Source organism: Schistocerca serialis, chromosome 6, assembly GCF_023864345.2.
Source record: "Schistocerca serialis cubense isolate TAMUIC-IGC-003099 chromosome 6, iqSchSeri2.2, whole genome shotgun sequence".
Lineage (NCBI taxonomy): Eukaryota > Metazoa > Arthropoda > Insecta > Orthoptera > Acrididae > Schistocerca > Schistocerca serialis.
The window spans coordinates 649,541,940-649,568,617 of record NC_064643.1 but is presented as its reverse complement, the minus strand read 5'-3'; the positions used below and the strand labels follow the sequence as shown (position 1 = coordinate 649,568,617).

The 26,678-nt window shown below is 44.8% G+C and overlaps 1 protein-coding gene across 2 annotated transcripts in view; it reads left to right on the top strand.

Moving 5' to 3' along the window:
- The window catches only part of LOC126484248 (gamma-glutamylcyclotransferase-like), a 31,481-nt gene extending 9,239 nt beyond the window's left edge, over positions 1 to 22,242 (top strand). For both annotated transcript variants that reach the window (XM_050107665.1, XM_050107664.1), the window contains exon 4: positions 21,396 to 22,242. In XM_050107665.1, the coding sequence (XP_049963622.1) occupies positions 21,396 to 21,693 (298 nt within the window). In that variant the 3' untranslated portion in view covers positions 21,694 to 22,242. The remainder of the gene's footprint in view (positions 1 to 21,395) is intronic.
- Positions 22,243 to 26,678: the final 4,436 nt, after the last annotated feature.

Sequence of the window (26,678 nt, the reverse complement as noted above, 5' to 3'; positions counted from 1 at the left end):
GTCCTGTCGAGAGTCTTTATGCTGAAGCTGCCGAATTACCATTGACCTACCGGCGCGACGTACTGCTGTGTCGGTATGCCTGCCGGCTGTTGTCTATGCCCGACCACCCCTCTTACCAGTCCTTCTTCGCCGATTCTCTCGACCGTCAGTACGGGTTGTATGTGTCTGCCCTGCTGCCCCCCGGAGTCCGCTTCCATCGCCTGATTCGACAATTGGATTTTGCCCTCCCTACCACCTTCAGAGAGGGTGAGAGTCCGACACCACCTTGGCTCCAGGCTCCGGTTCATATTTATCTCGACCTCAGCTCACTCCCGAAGGAGGGTACTCCGGCTGCAGTGTATTGCTCACGGTTTGTCGAACTTTGTGCTCGACTTGCCGGTCACACCTTTATTTACACCGATGGCTCCAAAACTGACGATGGTGTCAGCTGTGCCTTTGTCGTCGGGGCCGCCACCTTTAAATACCGGCTCCTCGACCAATGTTCCAGCTTTACGGCCGAGCTTTTTGCTCTCCATCAGGCCGTTCAGTATGCCCGCCGCCACCGCCATTCATCGTATGTACTCTGCTCTGACTCACTCAGGGCTCTTCAGAGCCTTGGAGCTCCCTATCCGGTCCATCCCTTGGTTCAACGGATACAGCAGTCCCTCCATTCTTTCGCTGATAATGGTTCTCCTGTAAGCTTTTTGTGGGTTCCCGGACATGTAGGAGTGCCTGGGAATGAGGCTGCGGATGCTGCAGCCAAGGCTGCAGTCCTCCTGCCTCGGCCAGCCTCCCATTGTGTCCTGTCATCTGACGTTCGTGGGGATGTTTGTAAGATGCTTGTGTCGTGGTGGTGGGATGCTTCGTCATCCCTCCAAGGAAACAAGCTCCAGGCAGTAAAACCGCTCCCAACTGCTTGGACAACCTCCTCCCAACCATCTCGGTGAGAGGAGATCGTTCTGACCAGGTTGCGGATTGGGCATTGCCGGTTTAGCCACCGCTACCTGCTCTCCGGTGACCCAGCCCCGCAGTGCCCTTGTGATCAGGCGTTAACAGTGCGCCATGTTTTATTGTCGTGTCCCCGCTTTAGTCAATCTCGTGTTGTCCTGTCCCTGCCATCTACTTTACCGGATATTTTAGCTGATGACGCTCGAGCAGCTGCTCGTGTTCTGCGTTTTATAACTTTGACTGGCTTGTCCAAAGACATCTAACCTTTTTACTTATTTTATCTGCATCTTTGTCAGGTCTTTCTGGTGTCCTCCCCCCCCCCCTCCCCTTCCCCTTGAGTTTTACTAGATTCCATGTGCTCTAACAACAGTGACTGGGCGCTAATGACCTCAGTAGTTGAGCGCCCTTAAAACCCACCAAAAAAAAAAAAAAAAAAAAATCCCACCTTGTATGAGGTTGGCCCAATGGTTTTGTTGTCTGGAGAGTTCCTTCAAATACTTTCTTGGTGATTCTGTTATTTTCCATTCTGACCACATGTCGAGCCCATTGTTGTCTCCTACTTTTTAATTTTTGGATGATAGTGGGTTGCTTCATTAACTGATAAATTTCATTGTTCTTTCGAATTCTCCATGCGCCATTCTCCAACACAGGTCCCCAGATTTTTCTCATTACTTTTCTTCCGAAAACATTCAGTTTTTCTCTTTCATTCTTTGTAAGTGTCCAGCTTTCTGAACCATATAGTACTATGGGGCAGATAATAGTGTTGTATATCTTCATCTTTGTGGTGATTGACAAAGCTTTACTTTTGAGTGGGTTGCTTAGTGAGTACAGACATCTTCACCCTGAGGCTATTCTTTCATTTATATCCATTGTTGTGATATTTTTATTATTGGAACATGATCCAAGGTATTTAAACTGGAGAACTTTTCTGAATTTAGAATGTTGATCAATTTCAAAGTAAGGATTTGGGTTTATGACTCGACCTATTTCCATATATTCAGTTTTCTCTTGGTTAATCAAAAGCCCAATTTTGCTGGCACTGTACTTGAGATATCTGTATATGTCTTTCAGTTCTTCATTTTCATTCAGCAACACTATATCATCTGCATAAGCCAGAAGGTTTACTTCAGTGTTCGAATTGGAGACCATTGTATAGATGTAAATTACTCTCTCAAACCACTTTCTCTAATGCAAGCCTGTTTTAATTGCAAAGGTGGGGGATATGGATCCTCTGAACTTCACTGTTGCCTGGGAGCCATCCATGCACAGTTGTATCATCCTATTGATTTTACTGGGTATACTAAATTCTCATAATGTGTTGTAGAGGCTACTTCTGTGGATGCTGTTGTAGGTTCGCTGGAAGTCAATGAAGAGACAATGGATGTTTTTGTTAAATTCCCAGTATTTCTCAAAGATTTGTCGTATAGTAAACAAATTATCAGTTGTGGAACGATTTGTTCAAAATCCAGCCTGGTAATCTTGAATAATGTTTTCTGCATAAGGTTTAAGTTTTTCCAGAATGGTCATGGACAGAATTTTGTATGGTATGTTCAGCAAACTGATTCCTCTGTAATTTCCACATTCCATTCTGTTTCCTTTCTTGTGTATGGGACAAGTTATTGCAGTTTTCCAATCTTCAGGCAGTGTTTCAGTTTTCCAGATCATTGTGATAAGGTTATAAATTTCTTTGTGTGGTTTGCTTCCGCCCTCTTTTAACATCTCTGCTGATATCTGGTCCTCGCCTGCTGTATTGTTGTTTTTGAGCTTTTGGATGGAGTGGATTACTTCCTGTTCTGTGATTCTACATTCGTCATTATTAATGCTGTCACTCTCAGACATTGTGTAATTGGAGGTTATGTGCGGATCAGTGCAATTTAACATTTCTGAGAAATACTCTATCCATCTTTCTAGGATACCTTCCAGCTGTGTTAGCATATTTTGATTTTTATCTTTTATGAATAGGTTTTCACTTTGATAACATCTCTTGCTTTTCTTTGTATACTGAAACAACTTCTCTGAGTTTCCATTCCTGCTTTCCACTTCTATAGATTCTAGGACTCTAGTTAGATATTTCCTTTTCTCTGTTCATAGAACTCTTGCTGTTTCTCTTCTAACGACATTGAACTTCTCTCTCCTGTCCTCACTCTCCCTATTATGCAGCCACAGCATCTGGGCTTCTTTCCTCCTTTCTACTGCCCTCTGGCACTTTTTGTTGAACCATTTCTGTTTCTTCGTTTTCTTTTTCTTGCCCAGTGTTTTTTCTGCTGCATCTGTTACTACAGTCTTCTGTTCGTTCCCAAGGTTTCTCGACACTATTTTCCTCCTCGGCTTCTTGCAATGCTGTAAATCGGTTATTTATTTCAATCACATGGGCTTCTTTAATAGACAGTTCCTTCAGTTGTTTGATGTCTAAATTAGGTTTTGGTGTGGATTTTGGTTGTTGATTCCAAATCATCTTGATTTTCATCTTTCCTACCACTAGGAAATGATCTGAACCAATTTCAGCTCCTCTATACATTCTGACATCTCTTATAAATGAAGTGAAACATTGATCTGTCATAACATGGTCAATCTGATTTACTGTTTTGCCATCTGGAGAGCACCATGTACTTTTGTGTATATCTTAGTGAGGGAACATCTTCGAGCAAATTCTCATTCTTTGACAGTGCAAAGTTGATCATTTTTAATCCATTTTCGTTTGTGGTCGAGTGCTTGCTATGTTTTCCTATTGTGGTGATGAACATATCGTCTTTACCTATTTTTCCATTAAAGTCCCCTAAGATAATTCTCATATTTCTTGTTGGAATACTTTTGACTACTCTCTCTAATTCTTCATAGTACTCATCTTTCTCATCCTCAGTTGAATCTTCAGTCGGTGCATGGACATTTATGAATGTTATATCATACCACTGGTGTTTGAATCTTATGTAAGACATTCTTTTGTTAATGGGATGAAATTCCTTAACCTGATTAACAATCCTGTTCTTAACAGTAAAACCAATACCAAATTCTTGGTGTCTTTCATCTCCCCCATAAAAAATGACACAATTATCCTCCGTGTGTATCTCTTCTCCAAGTCACCTAACTTGTTGTAGAGCTACAATATCTGTCTTCTATGTTTTTAGTTCAGCTATCAAAGTTGCTGCTGCAGCTGGTTTATTAAGACTACGAACGTTCCATGTCTCAAATGTGAAGCAATGTTTCTTGTTTCTATCTCGCAAATTCGTGTTCCATAGCCTATGCCTGTTTCCTTTGAATCCATTATCCGAGGCAAATCATTGATGTGAGCTGGTAGGTAAAGAATCACCTGGCCGCGTTAAGAGTGCTGCACGGGTTAAGCTTGGTGATGGGGCTGCCACCTCGCAGCTTTCAAGCTTGCTGAGTAATATTTTGGATTATCATTTCCTAGGCAGATTGCCTTTCCCAGGCACCGAGCTCTGCTTGCCCCGTAGAGATGCCCTCCGCTTCTCCTACCATTGGATTGATTTTTATATATATATATATATATATATATATATATATATATATATATATATATATATATATTCGTCATTATTAATGCTGTCACTCTCAGACATTGTGTAATTGGAGGTTATGTGCGGATCAGTGCAATTTAACTCTCTTATATATATATATATATATATATATATATATAATGGAAGGAAACATTCCACGTGGGAAAAATTATATATAAAAACAAAGATGAGGTGACTTACCGAACAAAAGCGCTGGCAGGTCGATAGACACACAAACAAACACAAACATACACACAAAATTCAAGCTTTCGCAACAAACTGTTGCCTCATCAGGAAAGAGGGAAAGAGAGGGGAAGACGAAAGGAAGTGGGTTTTAAGGGAGAGGGTAAGGATTCATTCCAATCCCGGGAGCGGAAAGACTTACCTTAGGGGGAAAAAAGGACAGGTATACACTCGCACACACGCACATATCCATCCACACATACAGACACAAGCAGATTCCTACCAGTGGCAAACCAGACACCCACCAGGGGCTGAAGAAGCCCCAGGTAGCTGGTTGTAGGGCTTCGCGGTCCTCTTCAGTCCCAGAGACTGAATCAAAGAAGCCCTCCCAGCAAGGGCAACCAAAAGAACAGTGTGAGAAATAGAAATCAAAGAGCCCCTAAGACCAAGGAAATTGCAGTGGCACCCACTCCACCGCTACCTACAAGCTCTGCATCTGAGGACGCGGTGGAGATTCTGGCGTCCGCTGAGGACCTAGATCTCGTTGGTTCCTCAGACATGATGGATGTCACTCCCGTCGGTACTGTCAGTGGCAGCAGGTGACCCAGCAGCGTAATCGGCCTCCTAGGTCCCTTCACGCCTTTCTCGGCTGTGGACATTGTCATCCTTCAGTGAAACTGCAGCGGTTTTTTCCACCATCTTGCTGAGCTCCGACAACTTCTCAGTCTTCACCCTTTCCACTGCATTGCTCTTCAGAAAACTTGGTTTCCGGCGATGCTAACTCCCGCCCTCTGTGGTTATCGGGGTTATTATAGGAACCTGGCAGCTTATGAGAGGGTATCTGGTGGTGTCTGCATCTACGTCGTTCACTCTCTTTACAGCGAGTCTGTCTCTCAACAAACACCTTTAGAGGCTGTTGCTGTTCGGTTGGACGCCTCAGGGTGTAACTGTCTGCAGTCTCTATCTGCCACTGGATGGTGATGTCCCGCAGTATGTCCTGGTTGCACTGGTAGACCAACTGTCGCCACCCTTTTTGTTACTGGGCGACTTCAATGCCCATAACCCTCTGTAGGGTGGATCAGTGGCAACAGGACGAGGCAGCATTGTTGAGCAAGTATTGTCAAAGCTCGATATTTCTCTTTTAAATACTGGTGCCTTCATACATTTCAGTGTGGCGCATGGCATGTACTCGGCCATTGACCTTTCGATCTGCAGCCCTAGCCTATTACCATCTTTCCAATGCAGCGTGCATGATGACTTGTGTGATAGTGACAGAAAGATCGGAAAGTGGTCACTGTCACAGCGTCAGTCTTCTGGGCACCCCTGCAGATGGGCTATGAATAAGGCTGACTGGGACTTGTTCGCCTCCATTGCCACTATTGAGCCTCTTACCAATGACGCCATTGATGCGGTGGTTCACTCGGTCACCACCGGCATCGCTACTGCCGCAGAATCTGCCATTCCCTGTTCATCTGGGTCCCCTTAGCGGAGGACTGTGCCTTGGTGGTTGCCCGAGATCGCTGAGGCGATTAAAGATTGCAGGCAGGCACTCCAGCATCACAGGCGGCATCCCTCATTGGCACACCTCATCGCCTTTAAATGGCTCCGTGTTCGAGCCCGCCACCTCATTCACCAACACAAGGAGGAGTGGTGTGAAAGGTATGTCTCCACCATTGGCCTCCGTACCTCTCCATCGCAGGTTTGGGCCAAGATCAGGTGACTCTATGATTGTCGGACCCCCGTGAGGGTACCTGCGCTTTCACTGAATGGAGCATTTTGTTCAGAGTTCCGCTTCTGCAAATTACCCACTGGCCTTCAGCTCCCGGAAAGAGTGGTTGGAACGTTGGAGCCTTTCATTTCACACACACCACCCTGAATCGTACAATGTTCCGTTCAGTGAGTGGGAATTCCAAAGTGCTCTAGCCACTTGCACTGATATGGCTTCCGGGCCAGATAGCATCCACTGTCAGATGCTCAAATACCTCTTGGTGGACTGCCAGCGACGCCTCCTAGACCTATTCAACCGTATCTGGGTTGTGGGCGAGTTCCCGTTGCAATGGCGGGAAAGCATCGTAATCCCCATGTTGAAACCTGGCAAGAACCCACTGGAGGTGGACAGCTACTGCCCCATTAGCCTCACCAATGTTCTTTGCAAGTTACTTGAACGCATGGTGAGCCGGAGGTTGTGTTGGCTGCTTGAGTCTCGGGGCCTTCTGGCTCAGTCTCAGGGTGTGTTCCGTAAGGACCGCTCTGCCGCTGGTAATCTGGTGTGCCTAGAGTCTGCCATCCGTATGGCCTTTGCCTGCCATCAGCATCTGGTCACCGTCTTTTTCAACATGCGGAAGGCATACGATAAGACATAGTGACATCACATCCTGTCTATGCTTCATGGTTGGGGTCTTTGGGGTGCGCTCCCGATTTTCATACAAAATTTTCTGTCGCTTCGTTCCTTCCATGTGCAAGTTGCGGCCTCCCATAGTTCCTCCTGAGTTCAGCTGAATGCAGTACCGCAGGGATCTGTCTTAAGTGTCTGCCTCTTTTTAATTGCAATTAATGGGCTCACTGCAGTGGTGGGAACATCTGTCTCAGCTTTCTTGTACACTGACGACTTATGCCTATACTTCAGCTCCACTGTCATTGCCGCTGCTGAACGGCAGCTGCAGGGCGTTTTCCGCAAGGTGCAGTCTTGGGCTGTAGCGCATTACTTCCTGTTTTTGGCTGCCAAGACCTGCGTTATGCGTTTCTGCTGGTGACGCACTGATCACCCTGAGCCACGGCTTTATCTTGACGGCAAACCTCTTGCTGTGGTGGAGAAACATCGGTTTTTGGTATTGGTTATGACACCCAGTTGACTTGGCTCCCTCATATTTGACAGCTTAAACAGATATGCTGGTGGCACCTTAACGTTTTCATTGCCAGAGTCACACCAGCTGGGGTGCCGATCGCTCTACCCTTCTACCAGTCCCCCTGCGGGTTCGGGGGTAAGAATAGGCCCGCGGTATTCCTGCCTGTCGTAAGAGGCGACTAAAAGTAGTCTCAAATGTTTTGGCCTTAATGTGATGGTCCCCATTAGGGTTTGACCTCCATTTTTCCAAATTCCACAGAAGTACGAGCCTTTTGGGGAAGGACACCTTACGTGGTGCACCATCAGTCCTCTGTGCCCTACGACCTTGGCACTCTTGATCGTCTTTGCGTCGTACCTGCACCCTCCATCCCTCATTTTGAGCATAGACACCTGATGTATTGTGTAAGTACCGCCCTTAGTGCGTCACCACCAGCACCTACGATCACTATGGACTACCCATGGCACCCAAAATCCAGCACGGTAGCCAGCCCGTTGTGGTGGGGTTGTCATGTACCCTCTAGGTTGTAGCCCCCTGACAACACAGGGATCGTACTGCCGATGCCTGAGCTGACACCTCCCCACGTAAGCCAAGGAGTAGATGCTCGTCTCTCTGGGGCATCGGGACTCCCGGCAACGGCCATCCTGCCAGGTGGCCTTTGCTGTGGCTGGGTGGCGCCCGTGGGGAGAGCCCCTGGTCGGAGTGGGTGGCATCGGGGCGGATGCCCCGCAATGAAGCGGGTGAAATCTCAATCTGGTGGTCGTCCGACCGCCAATGTCTCTAAGCATGGTAAGGTGGAATTTAACGCTGTGACATATAACCCGAAGTCGTTCCCTTCCCTAGCTACACCATGGGAGGAACGTAGGGCTGCAGACAGACAGGAGCCGTATTCGCCACGATACCTTGTATGCAGCGGAACTGATGGGGATTCGTTTTTGGGGACTAAGCCTCTTTTCTTCGTGCACAATCTCGAAGATAAGTTTGGGGAAGTGGCGTCTCTTTCCAAAATGAGGAGCGGGGCCATTTTGATACAAGCAGCTTCATCTGCGCAGTCCCAGGCATTACTCGCCTGTGAGAAGCTCGGTGACATCCCCGTCACTGTCACTCCCCATAAGTCCTTAAATTTGGTCCAGGGGATTATTTTTCATAAAGATCTTCTGCTACAGTCTGATGACGAGCTACGTGAGAACCTGGCACGACGAGGTGTACACTTTGTCCGTCGTGTCTTTCGGGGGCCGAAGGATAATAGGGTCGCTACCGGTGCTTTCATCCTGGCCTTTGAGGGCGACTGCTTGCCTGAGAAAGTCAAGGTCATGATATACCGGTGCGATGTCAAGCCCTATGTCCCGCCCCCTATGCGATGCTTCCAGTGCTGGAAATTCGGACACATGTCCTCCAGGTGCACTTCCAGCCCCACGTGTCGTGATTGTGGACGACCTCCACATCCTAATGCTCCATGTGCTTCGCCTCCCACCTGCGTTAACTGTGGGGAGCATCATTCTCCCTGCTCACCAGACTGTGCAGTCTATCAACGAGAGCGGAAGATACAAGAAATTAAGACCTTGGACCGTTTAAGTTACCAAGAGGCAAAGAAGAAATTAGAACGACTCAACCCCACACCTATGTTGAGGAGTTATGCTACTGTCACACTGCCGCCACCAGCTCCTGCACAGACTCCCTTCTCTGTTGGCCCACAGAGAAATCAGGTAACGTCTGCCCCACCGCTGGGACAGGCCGCTCTCTCTTCCACTGCTCCCAAAACACCGAGTTTGGGAGCAGTGCGCCCCAAGCAACCGGGGACGTTGGTCCCCACCTCTGAGCCGGAGCGGCGACAGCCCTCTCCGGCTCCTCAGCCGGGGAAGCGACAGCTCCCTCCGGCTGCTCAGCCGGGGATGCAACAGCCTCCTCCGGCCTCACTTGTTCGGAAGGGATCCCTTGGGGGCGTCCCTTCCAAGGACTTCCCCAGTGTCTCACAAGACACTAGCCAGTGGTTGAAGAAGCCACCAGCTGCTGGTCGAAGGGCTTCACGCTCTTCCTCTGTTCCTGATGATGCGTCAGGAAAGCCCTCCCAGCATGACAACCCTCCTCCCAAAGACAAGAGAGAGAAAAGGAAGCTCTCCAAGAAGGATAAGGACCCAGTGGTTCCCGCACCAACGCTCCCTGTCAGCTCAGCCTCTGAGGACGAGGTCGAGCTCTTTGCGTCCCCTGATGACCTGGATCTCGCCGTCTCCTCAGAAACGATGGCCGTAGTGACGTCCGTCGCTCAGTCGGTGGCAGCATGTGACCCTGCCAAGTAATTTGCCTTTTCAGTGCCTGCATGCCCCTACCGGACACGCTTTGTACAATCCTCCAGTGGAATTGTGGCGGTTATTTTAGCCATCTCCCTGAGCTACGACAGCTTTTAAGCCTGACACCTGCTTTCTGCATTGCCCTCCAAGAAACCTGGTTCCCGGCAATGCGGACCCCTGTTCTTCGTGGATACAGGGGCTATTACTGCAACCGTAGCACTTACAATTGTGTGTCAGGTGGAGCCTGCGTGTATGTCCTTACCTCTGTATATAGTGCTCCTGTGCCCCTTCAAACATCATTGGAAGCTGTGGCTGTCCGTGTAAGGACTACCCAGGACATAACCGTCTGCAGTGTCTATCTCCCTCCAGGTGGTACAGTCTCCCTGACCGAATTGGCTGCGCTTGTCGCCCACCTCCCCACGCCTTTTCTTCTCCTGGGGGATTTTAACGCCCACAATCCCCTGTGGGGTGGAACGAAGGTTACTGGCCAAGGCAGGGAGGTCGAGAATCTCATCTCCCAACTCGACCTCTGCCTCTTAAACACTGGCGCCGCCACACATTTCAGTGTGGCGCACGGCACGTTCTCGGCCATAGATCTGTCGTTGTGCAGCCCAGGGCTTGTACCATCGGTCCACTGGAGAGTCCACGAGGACTTGTGTGGTAGTGACCATTTTCCGATCTTCCTTTCACTACCACAGCGTCACTCCTTTGCGTGCTCGCCTAGATGGGCATTTAGCAAGGCAAACTGGGACACGTTCTGCTCTGCTGCCACTGTTGACTCTCTCCCCCATGGTACCATCGATGTGGCGGTTGAGACACTGACTGCAGCGATTGTTTCCGCTGCGGAACGTACCATTCCTCGTTCGTTCGGGTGCCCCCGGCGAAAGTCGGTGCCTTGGTGGTCTCCAGAGGTCGCTGCCGCCATTAAAGAACGTCGGCGGGCTCTTCAGCGACATAAGCGGCACCCGTCTTTGGAGAACCTCATTTTATTCAAACGTCTCCATGCTCAGGTACGGAGGCTTATCAAACGGCGGAAACAGGAGTGTTGGGAGAGGTACGTTTCCAAGATTGGTTCCCGTACTTCCCCCTCCCAGGTGTGGCTGAAGATTCGGCGCATCTTTGGATTGCAGTACTCTACAGGTGTCCCAGGGCTTACCATCAACGGGGCAGTATCCACCGATGCCGATGCAATCGCCGAGCATTTAGTTCAGCACTATGTTCGGGCCTCTGCGTCGGGGAATTACCCGCCTGCGTTTCGCGCGCTCAAACGCCGGGAGGAAGGCAAACGGCTTTCTTTCGCTTCTCGCCACCCTGAGGCGTATAACGCCCCATTTAGTTTGTGGGAACTCCAGAGTGCCCTGGCACAGTGCCCCGATACAGCCTCTGGGCCAGATGGCGTCCACAATCAGATGCTCAAACACCTGTCCCCGGACTGTCAGCGATGTGTTCTTGCCATCTTCAACCGCTTATGGGGTGATGGTGTCTTTCTGTCGCAGTGGCGAGAAAGTACCATCATTCCGGTGCTGAAGCCTGGTAAGGACCCGCTTACTGTGGATAGTTATCGGCCCATTAGCTTAACCAATACTCTGTGCAAGCTGCTGGAACGCATGGTGAGTCGACGGCTGTGTTGGCTGCTCGAGTCTCGGGGTCTCCTGGCTCCATGCCAGAGCGGCTTCCGTCAGGGCCGTTCCACCGCCGATACTTTGGTCCTCCTTGAGTCTGTAATCCGCACTGCTTTTTCCAGGCGCCAACACATCGTCTCCGTCTTTTTTGACCTCTCCAGAGCATATGACACGACGTGGCGGCACCATATTCTCGCCACGCTGCACGGGTGGGGTCTCCGGGGCTCTCTCCCCATTTTTATTCAGAATTTTTTATCTGTTCGGACATTCCGCGTTTTAATTGGCACATCCCATAGTTCACTTCATATCCAGGAGAACGGCGTTCCACAGGGCTCTGTATTGAGCGTGCCCCTTTTCCTTGTGGCCATTAATGGCCTTGCAGCAGCAGTAGGGTCGTCTGTCTCACCCACGTTATATGCTGACGATTTCTGCATCTTTTTCAGCTCCTCCACCATTGGTGTTGCAGAACGTCGGTTGCAGGGAGCCATACGCAAGGCGCAGGCGTGGGCCCTAGCCCATGGGTTTCAGTTTTCTCCTGCGAAGACTTGTGTTATGCACTTTTGTCGGCGTCGCACTGTCCATCCCCACCCTGAGCTTTATCTTCAGGATGCTAAGCTAAGGGTTGTTGACACTTACCGTTTTCTGGGATTGCTGTTCGATGCCCGGCTTACTTGGCTTCCACATATTCGTGAGCTCAAGCGTCAGTGCTGGCAGCATCTGAATGCCCTCCGCTGCCTCCGCAACACAACTTGGGGTGCAGACCGTAACACGCTGCTGCAGCTCTACAAAGCCCTTGTGCTGTCCCGACTGGATTATGGGAGTGTGGCGTATGGCTCAGCGTCGCACTCAACGTTGCAACTGCTGGAACCCATTCACCACTGTGGGGTTCGACAGGCGACAGGAGCATTCCGCACCAGTCCTGTTAATAGCCTACTTGCTGAGGCTGGGGTTCCTCCGCTCTACATTCGGCGTCAACAACTCTTAGCCAGCTATGCTGCCCACGTCCGTTGTTCTCCCCGTCACCCTAACTACCGTCTCCTTTTCACCGATGCGGCAGTCCATCTTCCACGCCGGCGGCCGCGATCAGGCCATGCAATTGGGATCCGTGTTCAGTCCCTGCTTAGTGAACTCGAGTCTTTGCCTCTTCCATCTGCTTTTCAGGTCCGCCCACATACACCACCTTGGTGTATCCGTCGGCCGCAGCTTCAGCTGGACCTCTCCCAATGGCAAAAGGATTCAGTTCCTCCTGCAGTCTTGCGCCGCCAATTTCTTGCTCTCCTCGACGAATCCCGTGACTCGGAGGTTATCTATACCGATGGCTCGATGGTTGATGGCCGTGTGGGGTACGCTTACGCTCATGCGGACTATGTCGACCAGCGCTCCTTGCCGGACGGCTGCAGTGTTTACACTGCAGAGCTAACAGCTATTTTTCGTGCCCTTGAGCGTGTTCGTACCAGCACTGGCGAGTCTTTTGTCATTTGCAGTGACTCTCTCAGTAGTCTCCAGGCTCTTGACCAGTGCTACCCACGCCATCCCATTGTTGTTGCCATCCAGGAGTCCGTTCATGCTCTTGCACAACGTGGCTGTTCAGTGGTGTTCATATGGACCCCGGGACACGTTGGGATAGCGGGCAACGAACACGCCGACAAGTTAGCTAAAGAAGCCACCCGCAAACTGCCGTTGGAGATTGGCCTCCCGGCAACTGATCTCCGATCGGTGTTACGCCGTCGGGTCTTTGGGATATGGGCCGACGAATGGCGCACCCTGTCTGTACCCAACAAGCTGCGGCGTGTAAAGGAGGCCACGACTGTGTGGGGTTCCTCCATGCGGGCCTCTCGGAGGGATTCTGTGGTTCTCTGTAGGCTCCGCATTGGTCACTCTTGGCTCACGCATGGTCATCTGCTGCGTCGAGAGGACCCCCCTCATTGTCGCTGTGGTGCGCTTATGACGGTGGCCCATATATTGTTGGACTGTCCTCTTTTAACCGCCCTCAGGCGAACTTTTAATCTCCAGGGTGCTTTATCATCTCTCTTAGGTGACAATGTCTCTATGGCAGATCGGGTTTTAAGTTTTATTCGCGCAAGCGGATTTTATAGGTCCATTTAAATTTTTTTTTAACATCACCCTCTTTTGAGCTCTCTCTTTTACTTAGTTTTGTGTTGTGATTCGACTCCGCCCTAAACTTTTAGGCTGGAGGTTTTAACGTGTTGCAGAGTGGCTGGCTCATCCTATTATTTTCGTGATCAGCCAGCCACAGTTCTCTGCTGTGCAGTTTTAATTCCTTCTGCCTTTGTTCTCTATGTTGTTTTTGTTGCTGTGCTCTGTTTTCCATGTTGTCTTACAATAGACCATGGGGCTTTTCTTCCCCTGGAGTTTTTCTTTTAGTGCTTCGCTTGACTGGTGGATAGTTCCCCTGTGCTCTGTGTTTTTATGAAACAAGGGACCGATGACCTTTGTAGTTTGGTCCCTTTAATCTTTAACCCAACCAACCAACCTTCTACCAGGCGTTAATTCAGTACTGTCTAGATTATGGGAGCCTGGCTTACGGTTCGGCATCCCCTTCCGCATTGCAGTAGCTGGACCCCATCTTTCACAGTGGGATCAGACTCGCCACTGGAGCTTAGCAGACAAGCCCTGTTAACAGCTTACTTGTGGAGGCAGGTGTCCCTCCATTGCAGTTCCGGCGCCAATGATTACTGGCCGCTTATGCTACACTCATTTGTAGCTTGCCCGGGCATCCTAATTATTGTCTCCTGTTCCCTCAGTTGGTCGTCCATCTTCCGGAACGGCGGCCCCGGTCAGGATGTAAAATTGTGGTTCACGTCAGAGCTCTTCTCTCTGGGCTTGAGGTTTTCCCTCTTCCACATCTTTTCTGGGCACCTCTGCATATACCCCAGTGGTGTGTACCCCGCCCATGCCTTCGGCTCAATTTGGCACAGGGCCCGAAGGACTCAGTCCCTGCTGAGGCCCTCCGCCACCGCTTTCTTTCAATCCTTGCCGCGTTTCAATGCTCTGACTTTGTCTATACTGACGGTTCGATGGTTGCTGGTCGTTTCGGTTATGCTCTTACTTTAGCGGATCATTATGAACAACACTCATTGCCGGCTGGCTGCAGTGTTTTCACTGCCGAGCTGGTCGCCATCTCTTGTGCCTTGGAGTATATCCGCTCCTGCTCAGTTGAGACCTTCGTTATCTGTAGTGACTCCTTGAGCAGTTTATGAGCTATCGACTGGTGTTTTCCTTGCTCTTGTTTGGTGATGCCTATCCAGGAGTCCCTCCATACTCTTGCCCATTGCGGCTGCTCTGTGGTCTTTGTGTGGACCTCGGGTCATGTCGGCATCCTGGGAAATGAACATGTTGACACGCTGGCCATACAGGCTGTCGGTGCACCAGCCTTGGAGATTGGCCTTTCGGAGAGTTGCCTCAGGTCAGTTTTGCGGCAGAAAGTACTTGACACCTGGGGTGAAGAATGACGCACCTTTCCTTCACCCGACAAACTTCGGGCCATCAAGGAGGCTACTGGTGAGTGGCGCTCCTCCTTGCGGGTCTCTCGCCAGGACTTTGTTGTCCTCTGCTGGCTGCATATTGGCCACACCTGGACGACACACAGCTATTTATTGCGCCATGAGGGCCCACCTCTATGTTGCTGCAGGTCAGCTTTGACGGTGGTCCACATCTTGTTGGAGTGCCAGCTTTTAACTCAGCTCAGGCAGACGTTTGCACTGCCTAATACGCTTCCTGCACTTTTATCAGGTGATGTTGCGATGGCAGATTAAGTTTTGAGTTTTATTTGTGCAGGGGGTTCTTATTGCTTGATCTAAGTATTTGTCCTATTTTTGTGTTGTCTGGCCTTTGGCCTACAATTTTAGACTGGGGTTTTTAGTGCATTTCTTGGTGGTTGGCTTTTCCTTTTTTGTTTCTATGGTCGACCAACCACTGTCACACTTGATGGGATTTTAATTCCTTTTGTCTGGTCTCTGTATCTTTCTTGTCCTGTGACGTCTCGTCATCTCCATTATTTGTTTTTATTCTTTGAAGGTGCTTCAAGTTCGTGGAAAAAGAGACCGATGGTCCTAGTAGTCTGGTCCCTTCAATCCCACAAACCAACCAACCAATATTTGTAACAGAATGCTGCTGACACCCAGCAAGTTCCTATTAAGCCAGAAATACAATACATTTGAGTTCCATTTCATACAAGCTGAACTGAGCCGACATTGACACAAGGTAATATGCTGATGCAAATCTGGTTGGTTAATGCAACTCATTGGCAAGTTGAGGCACATGACATGCTCACCCCATGAACTGCCACTGTGTGGTGGCAAATGATGTTTCTTGCTAACCATTCGAAAGGGAAGAACACGTTTGGAAAAACCACGCCAGTGAAGTGGGCCCCAGAGCTGCCTCCTCAGTAGTAGCATATATATATAAAATGGCATGGTGGCATAATTTAATTGAACGAACTGCCACAAATGAATGGAGATGAAAGCACTGAATACTCTGTTCATCGTAAGAATAAACATGATGTAAACAAGCACAAACATGATGATTGGTCAGAAATGTAGCACACAGATACTGGTGTTGCTACGCTCTTGGAAATAGGTCCTACTTACATATGGATATTCTAATGTATTGTCACAGAAGAAGCTGAGTAGCACCGTCACTGTGGTGTAGCAATTATGATACTACACTGTTGCATGGAGGGTTGAGAGTTCAAAACTCACCTGAGCTGTAAAATTTTAATTTGTATATTCGGTTCGAGGACATTCTAGAAGTATCCACAAACATCAAGAATCATTTTACTAGAATGTTCTGTAACTGTGTATATACACCGTATGTGTTCTGGCTGTAGGCAGTTCGCTCCATGCTATTGTATTTGCAAGTACTGAATAAACCTTTGTTAAGTGAAGTTTGTGTTCGTCATTCATCTAATTACACCATCTTCAATGTTACATTAACACCCATAAATGTTTTTCTTAATCACACTTTAGCTATGTAGTTATTGTTTAAAAAATGTGTACAGTCACCGTCTCTGTACTGTTGTGCCGTGGTTCTTGTGCTGATAATAGATTATTTATTTAAAAACTGTTGAGTGTGCTTCCTGCTCCATAGTGAAACACGTGTGTGGAAAACTTAACAGTATGCTGAGAAATAGGTTGTTCGTAACATTTTTCATAACGTTACAGAAAAAAATCATCTTCGAAGTTTTCCTTGGGACTATATTTGAAACAGGTGAGGTACAAATACACGCCGAATGTATAGTGGAATCTGATGCAGATCATGGATCACTCTTTCAGATTTTTATGAAAAATGCAAGTCTTCTTATTTCTAATTACATATTGCATGCGAAATGCCTGTTTCCATTTCAAATATAAATCTGTAATAATTGGTATTTTATGAAAGTGTGTTATGTAAGGTTGTTTAAATTAAGAAAACATAATTTAATTTTTAGGACAAAAATGAAAAACCAAATACTCTTTTTATTTTGGACTATGTCGGTTGTTTTATACCGCAGATGTAGTCTCACATGAACCAGAGTGATAAGTGCCATCGAAACATGAAAAAGAATCATTTTCACAGCTTCAAGTACAGGATAAAACTGCTGCATTTTTACATTTGCCACTGTACCATTGCCATTTGAACCCAACATAACTGGAACCAAGTTAAGGGATGGGTCATGAGAAATAACAATCATCTTAAGCCGCCAGACGTACTGGAACTAATGCACACAGCTTTTTCACATATCACTGCCGAATGCTGGCTGGAGAACGGTATGTCATAAAAGGAGAGGGGAAAATGTGGTGCCTGGGTGGCTTCGTGAATTCAGTTGGTCATCGACCGGTTATCAATGTAGCAGATGACAATTCCAGAACTGAAATGTATTTCTCGGTTGTGGATAAGGAAGGAGCTAAGAGATTACCAGAGGATTGGCTGAATTGAAACCTTCAGTGGCACTAGCATTCAACAATACAATGAACTAAATCCCTGCAGTATGCTTTTGCATCGCATATAGCTCGCTCAGAAAAGTTACCCTGTGTTTAAGTTAGAAATTTTCATCACTGTTGGTTTGTAATTAGAATACCATGTTAGGTGAGAACAAGAGCATTTTATGCTTTGGTCACCTAAGAAGTGTGCAGTAGTCCTGGAGTTTTGCCAAATATTATTCCAGTCTCTTTAAAAATTAAATGACATTTGAAGCTTTATAGTTTCTCTGCGTGTCTCCTTTTACGTTTGAACTGCAACTGTTCACATCATTGTAGGTTATTTGGACCCTGGTTAGCCATTGCTGTCAAAGTTAAATGCGCCGGTGAAGCTGTTTAGTTTTCTGCGTTATCGCTCAGTCTGTATGCCTGTAACACAGCATAAAATGTATCCTTATGATTGTTCTTGGCTGTACTGAATATAGCTTGGCTTCTGCCCACACAAAATGAAACCCAATGAGATTCAAGCAAATGCAGAATACAAGGTATAATGTTTACATCAGGTTTTTTCTTGTGATGAACACGATATGGTAGAAGAATTCTGATGTTTACTGATGTTTATGTGTTTTGTGTCTATAAACTGCATGCAGTGTGGTGGTCCACTTAAAAGTGCTTTCTATCTTAGCATAGCTGATCTTGAAAGAAAGCACTACACAAAATGTGGCATGCGTCAGAATAAAGGGGCAAATCATTAGTCAGCCTAAGTATTAGTGTTGTGTTGTAGGACTATATATAAGTAGCAATGTGTGAAGTATTGATGACATCCATACGATGTGTTTTGTGATTGAATGAATAAATAAACTATGGCTTAAAAATAAAACAAAGGTACCAGGAGATAGTAAGTATCTTCCCTGTAATGACATTCCCTTGCTTCTTTCTCAGCTCTGGTGGTTTACTGCATTCTTGATGGCCAAACAGTGTATACTTGATATATCTTTTTCAAATTTGGTTTTGAGTTTTTCTTTCATACAGGAAACTTCCAACGACCAGCAGTGCTCCATCTATTGTCACAGTACAGAACCTGCCCCCATCGCAAACATGTCTTCAACGGATTCACACACCACCTCAAATATATCGTGACCTGTGGTTGTACAAGCCATACATAGTTTGTTACATAAGTTATTTCATCAAGGCTGGTAATAAGCAAAAAGTCAGAACTTTCTCCTTCGGTAGATTTTTCTGGACAGGTGCCGTTACCTCGGATCTGACAAGAAATTGTTTTCTTGGAGAGACAAACTGCTTTATATTTCTTTAAGTCTCCTGGTGTTAAGCACGCTGCAAGTGCCAGCAAACACGGTTTTAACAGGTGCTCCATTGAAAATGGTGTGCTACTTGTTGCAAATTTATGTGCAACTTTGTAGCTTGCTTGTAATGCAACATCAGTTGAATATCCCTACTCAACAATGATGTGAAATTAGTTAAATGAAACACGTGTAATATCTGGAACTGATGCATTTGAAGAAAATGCAGAATGTGTACTCTACAATATGATTTTTTTTTTTTTCTGCATCAAAATTACCTGTTGCTGTGCTTCACCTTTCATTACGGCAGTGAATTGCTTCTATGCATCACTGTCCAGCTCACCAAACCGGGTGGCACTGACTATTGTATGTCCGCATTGTATTAGCGTCTTACTGTAAGCTAGGTACTAGGGCAATCCATCTTTTCCAACAAATAAGAATTGTTCTTTCCAACAAAGGGGAAATAGGAATGGGCTATTTCAAAAAGTCATTGTTATAGCTATATTCACTTAGAACTGTTAAGTATTAATAAAGCATATGATGCCATGCATCAGGCTGCACGCAATAGAGCAGTGCATGAAAGTGCAGTAAGACTACCTGGCAGGTTGCCTACCCTGTATGTGCCTACCTGCAGGTTTATTGGTGGGTGCCTTTGGGCACCCTTGCTCGATGGGGCAGTGTTGGAGCAGCCTACTTCAATAAACGTGTAATACAAGCTATGGAAGCAGATTTTTCATGCCTACATCCCCATAGTTGTGTATTTAAAGTTGTTCTATGATAGGGGGAGGGTCCCTTGTAAAGAGATTTATCAAAATCATGATAATCAATGCTGTACAGTTTTACTGCAGAATATACTAAGGGCCAGTTTAAGGCCCAAGTGACACAAGTCACTGCTTGGGGGCACCAAGTTAAGAAGGATGCTAGGGGGACAGAATGTATCACAGTTAGTCGTGGTTTCTTGGGGCCACCAAGGGTATCCAGGTGCAAGATTTGTATACAGTGCACATCAGTTAGTAGCAAAAACTGACATAGGCAAAAGTATACATGGGAAGGGAAGGGGGCCAAATTGTCTTGAAAAATGCACTCAAACCAGGCCTTGAATACGCTTTGATTTGCACTGCCATCATTCATTTAAAGCATAATGAATCTTGTTTGTCATCCCTGAAACTAAATTTACATGTTCGACATTCTTTACTGTTAGATTTCTTCCAAGTTTCAGTCCATGCATTTCTATGATAGCAGCACCTTATCAATGCTACAGAGCTTGAATCGGTGTTGCTAAAGACAATTGTTAACCTTTCCCTGCATCATTCTTACACTGCGACTCAGGGTTTTAACATAGATTTTGAACGATAGTTGTGCAGTGTGTACACTACAATGAAGCTTCCGGACACATTAAATACCCGTTTCAAGACCTAGACTGTTGTATTTTGGTAATGTTAAGTGTCCTGCAACAAGATATATTGCAGGACACATCTTGTTGTTGTTGTTGTTGTTGTTGTTGTTGTCGTAGTCTTCAGTCCAGAGATGCAGCTCTCCATGCTACTCTATCCTGTGCAAGCCTTTTCATCTCTGAATAACTACTGCAGTCTACATCCTTCTGAATCTGCTTAGTGTATTCATTTCTTGGTCTCCCTCTATGATTTTTACTCTCTACACTTCTCTCCAGTACTAAATTGGCGATCCCTTGATGCCTCAGAACGTGTGCTATCAACCGATCCCTTCTTCTAGTCAGGTTGTCACAAATTCCTCTTCTTCCCAATTCTGTTCAGTACCTCCTCATTAGTTACATGATCTACCCATCTAATCTTCAGCATTCTTCTGTAGTACCATATTTCGAAAGCTTCTATTCTCTTCTTGTCTGAACTATTTATTGTCCCTGTTTCACTTCCATACATGGCTACATTCCATACAAATACTTTCAGAAACGACTTCCTGATACTTAAATTTATACTCTGTCAAGAGAATTATCTTTTTTAGAAACAATTTCTGTGCCATTGATAGCCTACATTTTATATTCTCTGCTTTGACCATCATCAGTTATTTTGCTCCCCAAATAGCAAAACTTATCTACTACTTTAAGAGTTCATTTTTTAATGTAACTTTCTCAGCATCACCTAATTTAATTTGACTACATTTCATTGCCCTCGTTTTGCATTTGTTGATGTTCATCTTACATCATCCTTTCAAGACACTGTCCATTCCATTCAACTACTCTTTCAGGTCCTTTGCTGTCTCTGACAGAATTACAACGTTGTCGGCAAACCTCAATCTCCTTTGGTAATAGTGCTCCTAAAAGTTTGAAGTATATCGACAGAGGTAATTTCCTTCTGTACATCAAGTGTATATATTTTCTTTGCCATTATTTATTAGCTTTTGGAACACTACTGCAAATTCTTGAGAAAACATTCTTTTATTAGTCACTGCTTCTCAGTGGTACTTTTGTTAAACTTGCCCATAAATAAGGTTTTTGCTTCTGTCTTGTGCAGAACTGACAGTCTATTTTGCTGAGAAATCTATTGGGCGAACACTTTAACCTGCAGATAAAAAGATACGTGCTATCATTTTGACTTGGTTGTGACATTCTTATGTCTGCAAACTAAGCAAAATAAAATGGCCGTTACTTGGTTTGTATAAGACTGCTGCTTTTACTAGAAGTTACAGTAAAATAAATACACATACAAATTTTGATGAGGTATCCTGTATTGCAACCTGTCATTGGTGTTATTACTGGTGTTAATACAACATAAGATGCAAGTTTGAATTCAGCTTTCTAGATTGGGTATCTTATTTTGCAGACAAGAAGGTGTTTCATCAGACATTTACTTTCCGTTTGAGGTTGAAGTTGAGAAACCAGATGGGAAGAAACTGCTGTGCCGCTGCTATCAACTATGTAACACTCCAACAGAGCTAATACCAGGGCAGCCTATTCCAGAAGACCGACTTCCCTCTGAACTTTACCTGAGTGTGATAATACAAGGAGCACGAGAAACAGGTCTCCCAAATGAATATATAGAGCAGTTAGAAAAAATATCTCACAATAGCTACAAAGGTGACAACAGCACGATATTGTCTTCTCTGGTATCAAGTTCATAAGTGTGGTGTGTGAGACACACACACACACACACACACACACACACACACACACACACACACACAAATTTACATTTAACGTAATGCCAAGGGTAAGATACTGAAATGGTCAAAATAGTTTCAGACTGTTATTAGGTTTTGTCAATAAAAATTATTTAAGATGATCCTGTATTTAAATACTGTGTACATGTATTATACTTTGTTTTGTTTTGAAGAGAGTTATGCAACATGTGGATGAAAGCAAACCTTTTTGCCATAGAGGAACTTGTTCTATTGCATGTGCAGAAGAGAGGTCACTGAAAAAACTTAGGTATCACATTAGCTGAACTTCTTGTAATTAACACCATGAACAACCATCACACAAATTTCAGGTGTGAGGTACTTGAACGTGTAAATTTAAAAACTTCTTATCTATTATGAACTTCGGTAGTGGTGGAAACTTAAGTGGTTTTGTTAAAGCCAGTTTCAAGTGTGACTACATGTAATTGGAGAGAGAATTTAAAAAAGGATGTATGTCAAAATATGACAATAAAAAGAACATATGTTAAAATATGACAATGTAAATATAGGTCATATTTGTGTACCACATACCACGAGTCTCAGAAGATGCCCAGTTAAGTATGTTTTTCCCATGATACCCTTTAGGCCAGTAGATATTTACTCATGCAAGAGCTATAAGAACTACAGACATGTTAATTCATGTAAGAAGTTCTTGGATTGTTCTTACAAATTGGATAGTAATGACTACTCTATGATTAGAATAAGGAAAGGAACAGGAAAGATATGGTGAAATGTAAAAGTCGTAGAGAGGAGATAGAATCACAAGGTGCAGGAAGTCTCTTCACTGTTTACAGTGTGCAAATCCAAGTCAAATCTGTTTGTTGCCTATGCAGTGTTGAATATACATGTCCTGATCCAGTTGTCTTGTACTTATGTATTATCTTAGTCTCATCATTTACTCATTGATGGCAGATGTTTTGTTACACGTTTCAGGTCCCCATGATATATTTTGAATCACTGTATTTTTAGTGTGCTAAAAATCTGAAGATGTAGCATTTTCGATTACCAAGCACATAATTAGGAAAGTATTGTTATGGAGTAATGTGGATGATAACTTTTTTGTCCTAGAATCAAGGGACTCTGGGTGTATTGAGCTTCTAGTTCTCCATTCTCATCTGTCAAGGCAGTGTTGATAGTGGCTGTGGTGAATAAAATTGCTAGCTGTATAGTTTGTGAACAGTTGTATGTTGCAGAGCCGTAAAATGTTTGACGATTGTTCAGAAAATTTGGATTTTACCCTGAACTGTAGCATGTTATAAATTTCTTTTGTTAGCATTAGTTTTACTTCGTGCTGTAGGGAATAATAATAATAATAATAATAATATATATGTGTGAACTAACTTGGCGCTCGTCACTGTGACTGATTGGAGTGCCTGTAAATGGGAAATGCCTTTATAGTTGCTCCCTTCAGCCACCATGACGAGTGTCAACTTAGTTTGTGTGTGTGGTAAATATAACAAATACTACATAAACAGCACAGATTACTCCTTACCAAGTAAAGGTACCACAGGCCAGTGTGCAGTCATTTAGCTTTTGGACAAAAAGTTTAACACTGACTGCTGTAAATGATGTAGCTGACAGTTGCACAGTTGCATTTCACAGTTCTTTTCTTTCACTGTTCACAACTACCCCATATTACAGAGTTCTATGGCCAGTTCACCATTGACAAATTTTGATAAGCCTCATTAATAAATTACAGGCAAACATCAGCATACTGCTACAATAGTTTATTGTTGAATACCTATGAACAGTAAAAACCTAACCACACAGTTCACAGTACTTGCAGAATAATAAGGTATGTGTGACACTATTTCTCAAATTGGACAGACACTGTCATTGTGCTAACTCACAGCCTATTTGTGGTGCACTAATTCCACTGTTAAGTTAATCCATTATTGTTACTCTATCTGATACAGACTTCCCGTCTGAAAATTAGCCTTGGACTGACTGTCTTGGGACCAAAAATCGGGACTTCATATATCCTCACAATAATAGGTACTGAAACTATAAATTGTTCAAGGTTTAAGTTAAAACACAACTCATTCAATTAAGTGAATCCATAAAAAATTCCTCCTTTTTAACAGTTCCTTCTGTAACAAAGGTTAGACCGAATTATTTGTTTAAATAATGAAATTAACAGATATAGTTACACAAACAATACTTTGACAAACCTGGTAATTATTTTGGTATTAATTAAGGGCTGGCTTTGCTATTACGATTTCGAATGGAGCCAAATAAATACTTTAAGAATCCTAGTAGCTCTTCTTCCAAATGTTTACAATTATTACAGAATTTATATTTGTTTATAAGTCGTCAATAGAATCACCGTATAACAAAAGATATTAACTAGGAATAGCCAAAACAAATTAGGAAATTGATTACATATACAAAACTAAGCACAAACTTGGATCTGGTGCTATATTTCTTGAAACTGAGGGCCAACCTTTCTTTTATATGAAAATGCAGATTATACTCGTGTATGTAAATAGTAATTAGTCAAACATGAAAAATGAATGTAAGGAGGCAGACGGTAAAACAAGAGAGGAAGTAAAGATATCCCAGCTTGCTTTGTCACAAATGCTGCAAGGAAAGAAACATAATTCATGGTTGTAACCCTCTGTAATAAAGATGGGAAGAGTGAGGTTCCACGTTCCCAATATTGGGCAAGGGCTGCACTTCCCCAGACAACAACTTCTGAAGAAATATTGTGGCAACCATTTCTGTTAACAATAAGTGAATGTAACATATTTGATGTTATTGAGGTAGATATTTAGCACTTTCACTCCCCCTCCCCCCTTGGCTAAAGCTTCATGTAGTGGTGTTCATTATGGTTTTACAGTCTTGTGTGGTGCTTCTGTGTGTGTGTGTGTGTGTGTGTGTGTGTGTGTGTGTGTGTGTGTGTGTAGATTCAGTTTGTTGTGTACATCATTTTTATAGCTTATGTAAGACAACTAATTCCACTGTTAAGTTAATGCATTATTGTTACTCTAACTGATACAGACTTCCCATCTGAAAATCGGCCTTGGACTGACTGTCTTGGGACCAAACCCCCGACCTTCATGAACCGTGGACCTTGCCGTTGGTGGGGAGGCTTGCATGGCTCAGTGATACAGATAGCCATATCGTAAGTGCAACCACAGCGGAGGGGTATCTGTTGAGAGGCCAGACAAACGTGTGGTTCCTGAAGAGGGGCAGCAGCCTTTTCAGTAGTTGCAGGGGCAACAGTCTGGATGATTGACTGATCTGGCCTTGTAAAGCTAACCAAAATGGCCTTGCTGTGCTGGTACTGCGAACGACTGAATGCAAGGGGAAACTACAGCCGTAACTTTTCCCGAGGGCATGCAGCATTACTGTATGGTTAAACGATGATGATGTCCTCTTGGGTAAAATATTCCGGAGGTAAAACAGTCTCCCATTCGGATCTCCGAGCGGGGACTACTCGGGAGGACATCGTTATCAGGAGAAAGAAAACTGGCATTCTATGGGTTGGAGTGTGGAATGCCCGATCCCTTAATCGGGCAGGTAGGTTAGAAAATTTAAAAAGGGAAATGGCTAGGTTAAAGTTAGATATAGTGGGAATTAGTGAAGTTTGGTGGCAGGAGGAACAAGACTTTTGGTCAGGCCAATACAGGGTTATAAATACAAAATCAAATAGGGGTAAATAGGTTTAATAATGAATAAAAATAGGAGTGCGGGTAAGCTACTACAAACAGCATAGTGAACGCATTATTGTGGCCAAGATAGACACGAAGCCCACAGTAGTAAAAGTTTATATGCCGACTAACTCCGCAGATGACGAAGAGATTGATGCAATGAATGATGAAATGAAAGAAATTATTCAGATCGTGAAGGGAGACGAAAATAATAGTCATGGGTGACTGGAATTTGATAGTAGGAAAAGGGAGAGAAGGAAACGTACTAGGTGAATATGGGATGGGGGTAAGGAATAAAAGAGGAGCCGCCTGGTTGAATTTTGCACAGAGCATAACTTAACCATAGCTAACATTTGGTTCAAGAATCATGTCAGAAGGTTGTATAAATGGAAGAAGCCTGAGATACTGGAAGGCCTCAGATAGATTATATAATGGTAGGACAGAGATTTAGAAACCAGGTTTTAAATTGTAAGACATTTCCAGGGGCAGATGTGGACTCTGACCACAATCTATTGATGATGAACTGTAGATTAAAACTGAAGAAACTGCAAAAAAGGTGGGAATTTAAGGAGATGAGACCTGGATAAACTGACAGAACCAGAGATTGTACAGAGTTTCAGAGAGAGCATTAGGGAACAATTGACAAGAATGGGGGATAGAAATACAGTGGAAGAAGAATGGGTAGCTTTGAGGGATGAAATAGTGAAGGTAGCAGAGGATCAAGTAGGTAAAAAGACGAGGGTTAATAGAAATCCTTGGGTAACAGAAGAGATATTGAATTTAATTGATGAAAGGAGAAAATATGAAAATGCAGTAAATGAAGCAGGCAAAAAGGAATACAAACGTCCCAAAAAAGTGATCGACAGGAAGTGAAAAATGGCTAAGCAGGGATGGCTAGAGGACAAATGTAAGGATGTAGAGGCTTATCTCCCTAGGGGTAAGATAGATACTGCCTACAGGAAAACTAAAGAGACCTTTGGAGAAAAGAGAACCACTTGCATGAATATGAAGAGCTCAGATGGAAACCCAGTACTAAGCAAAGAAGGGAAAGCAGAAAGGTGGAAGAAGTATATAGAGGGCCTATAAAAGTGTGATGTACTTGAGGACAATATTATGAAAATGGAAGAGGATTTAGATGAAGAGGAAATGGGAGATATGATACTGCATGAAGAGTTTGACAGAGCACTGAAAGACCTCAGTCGAAACAAGGCCCTGGGACTAGATAACATTCCATTAGAACTACTGATAGCATTGGGAGAGCCAGCCCTGACAAAA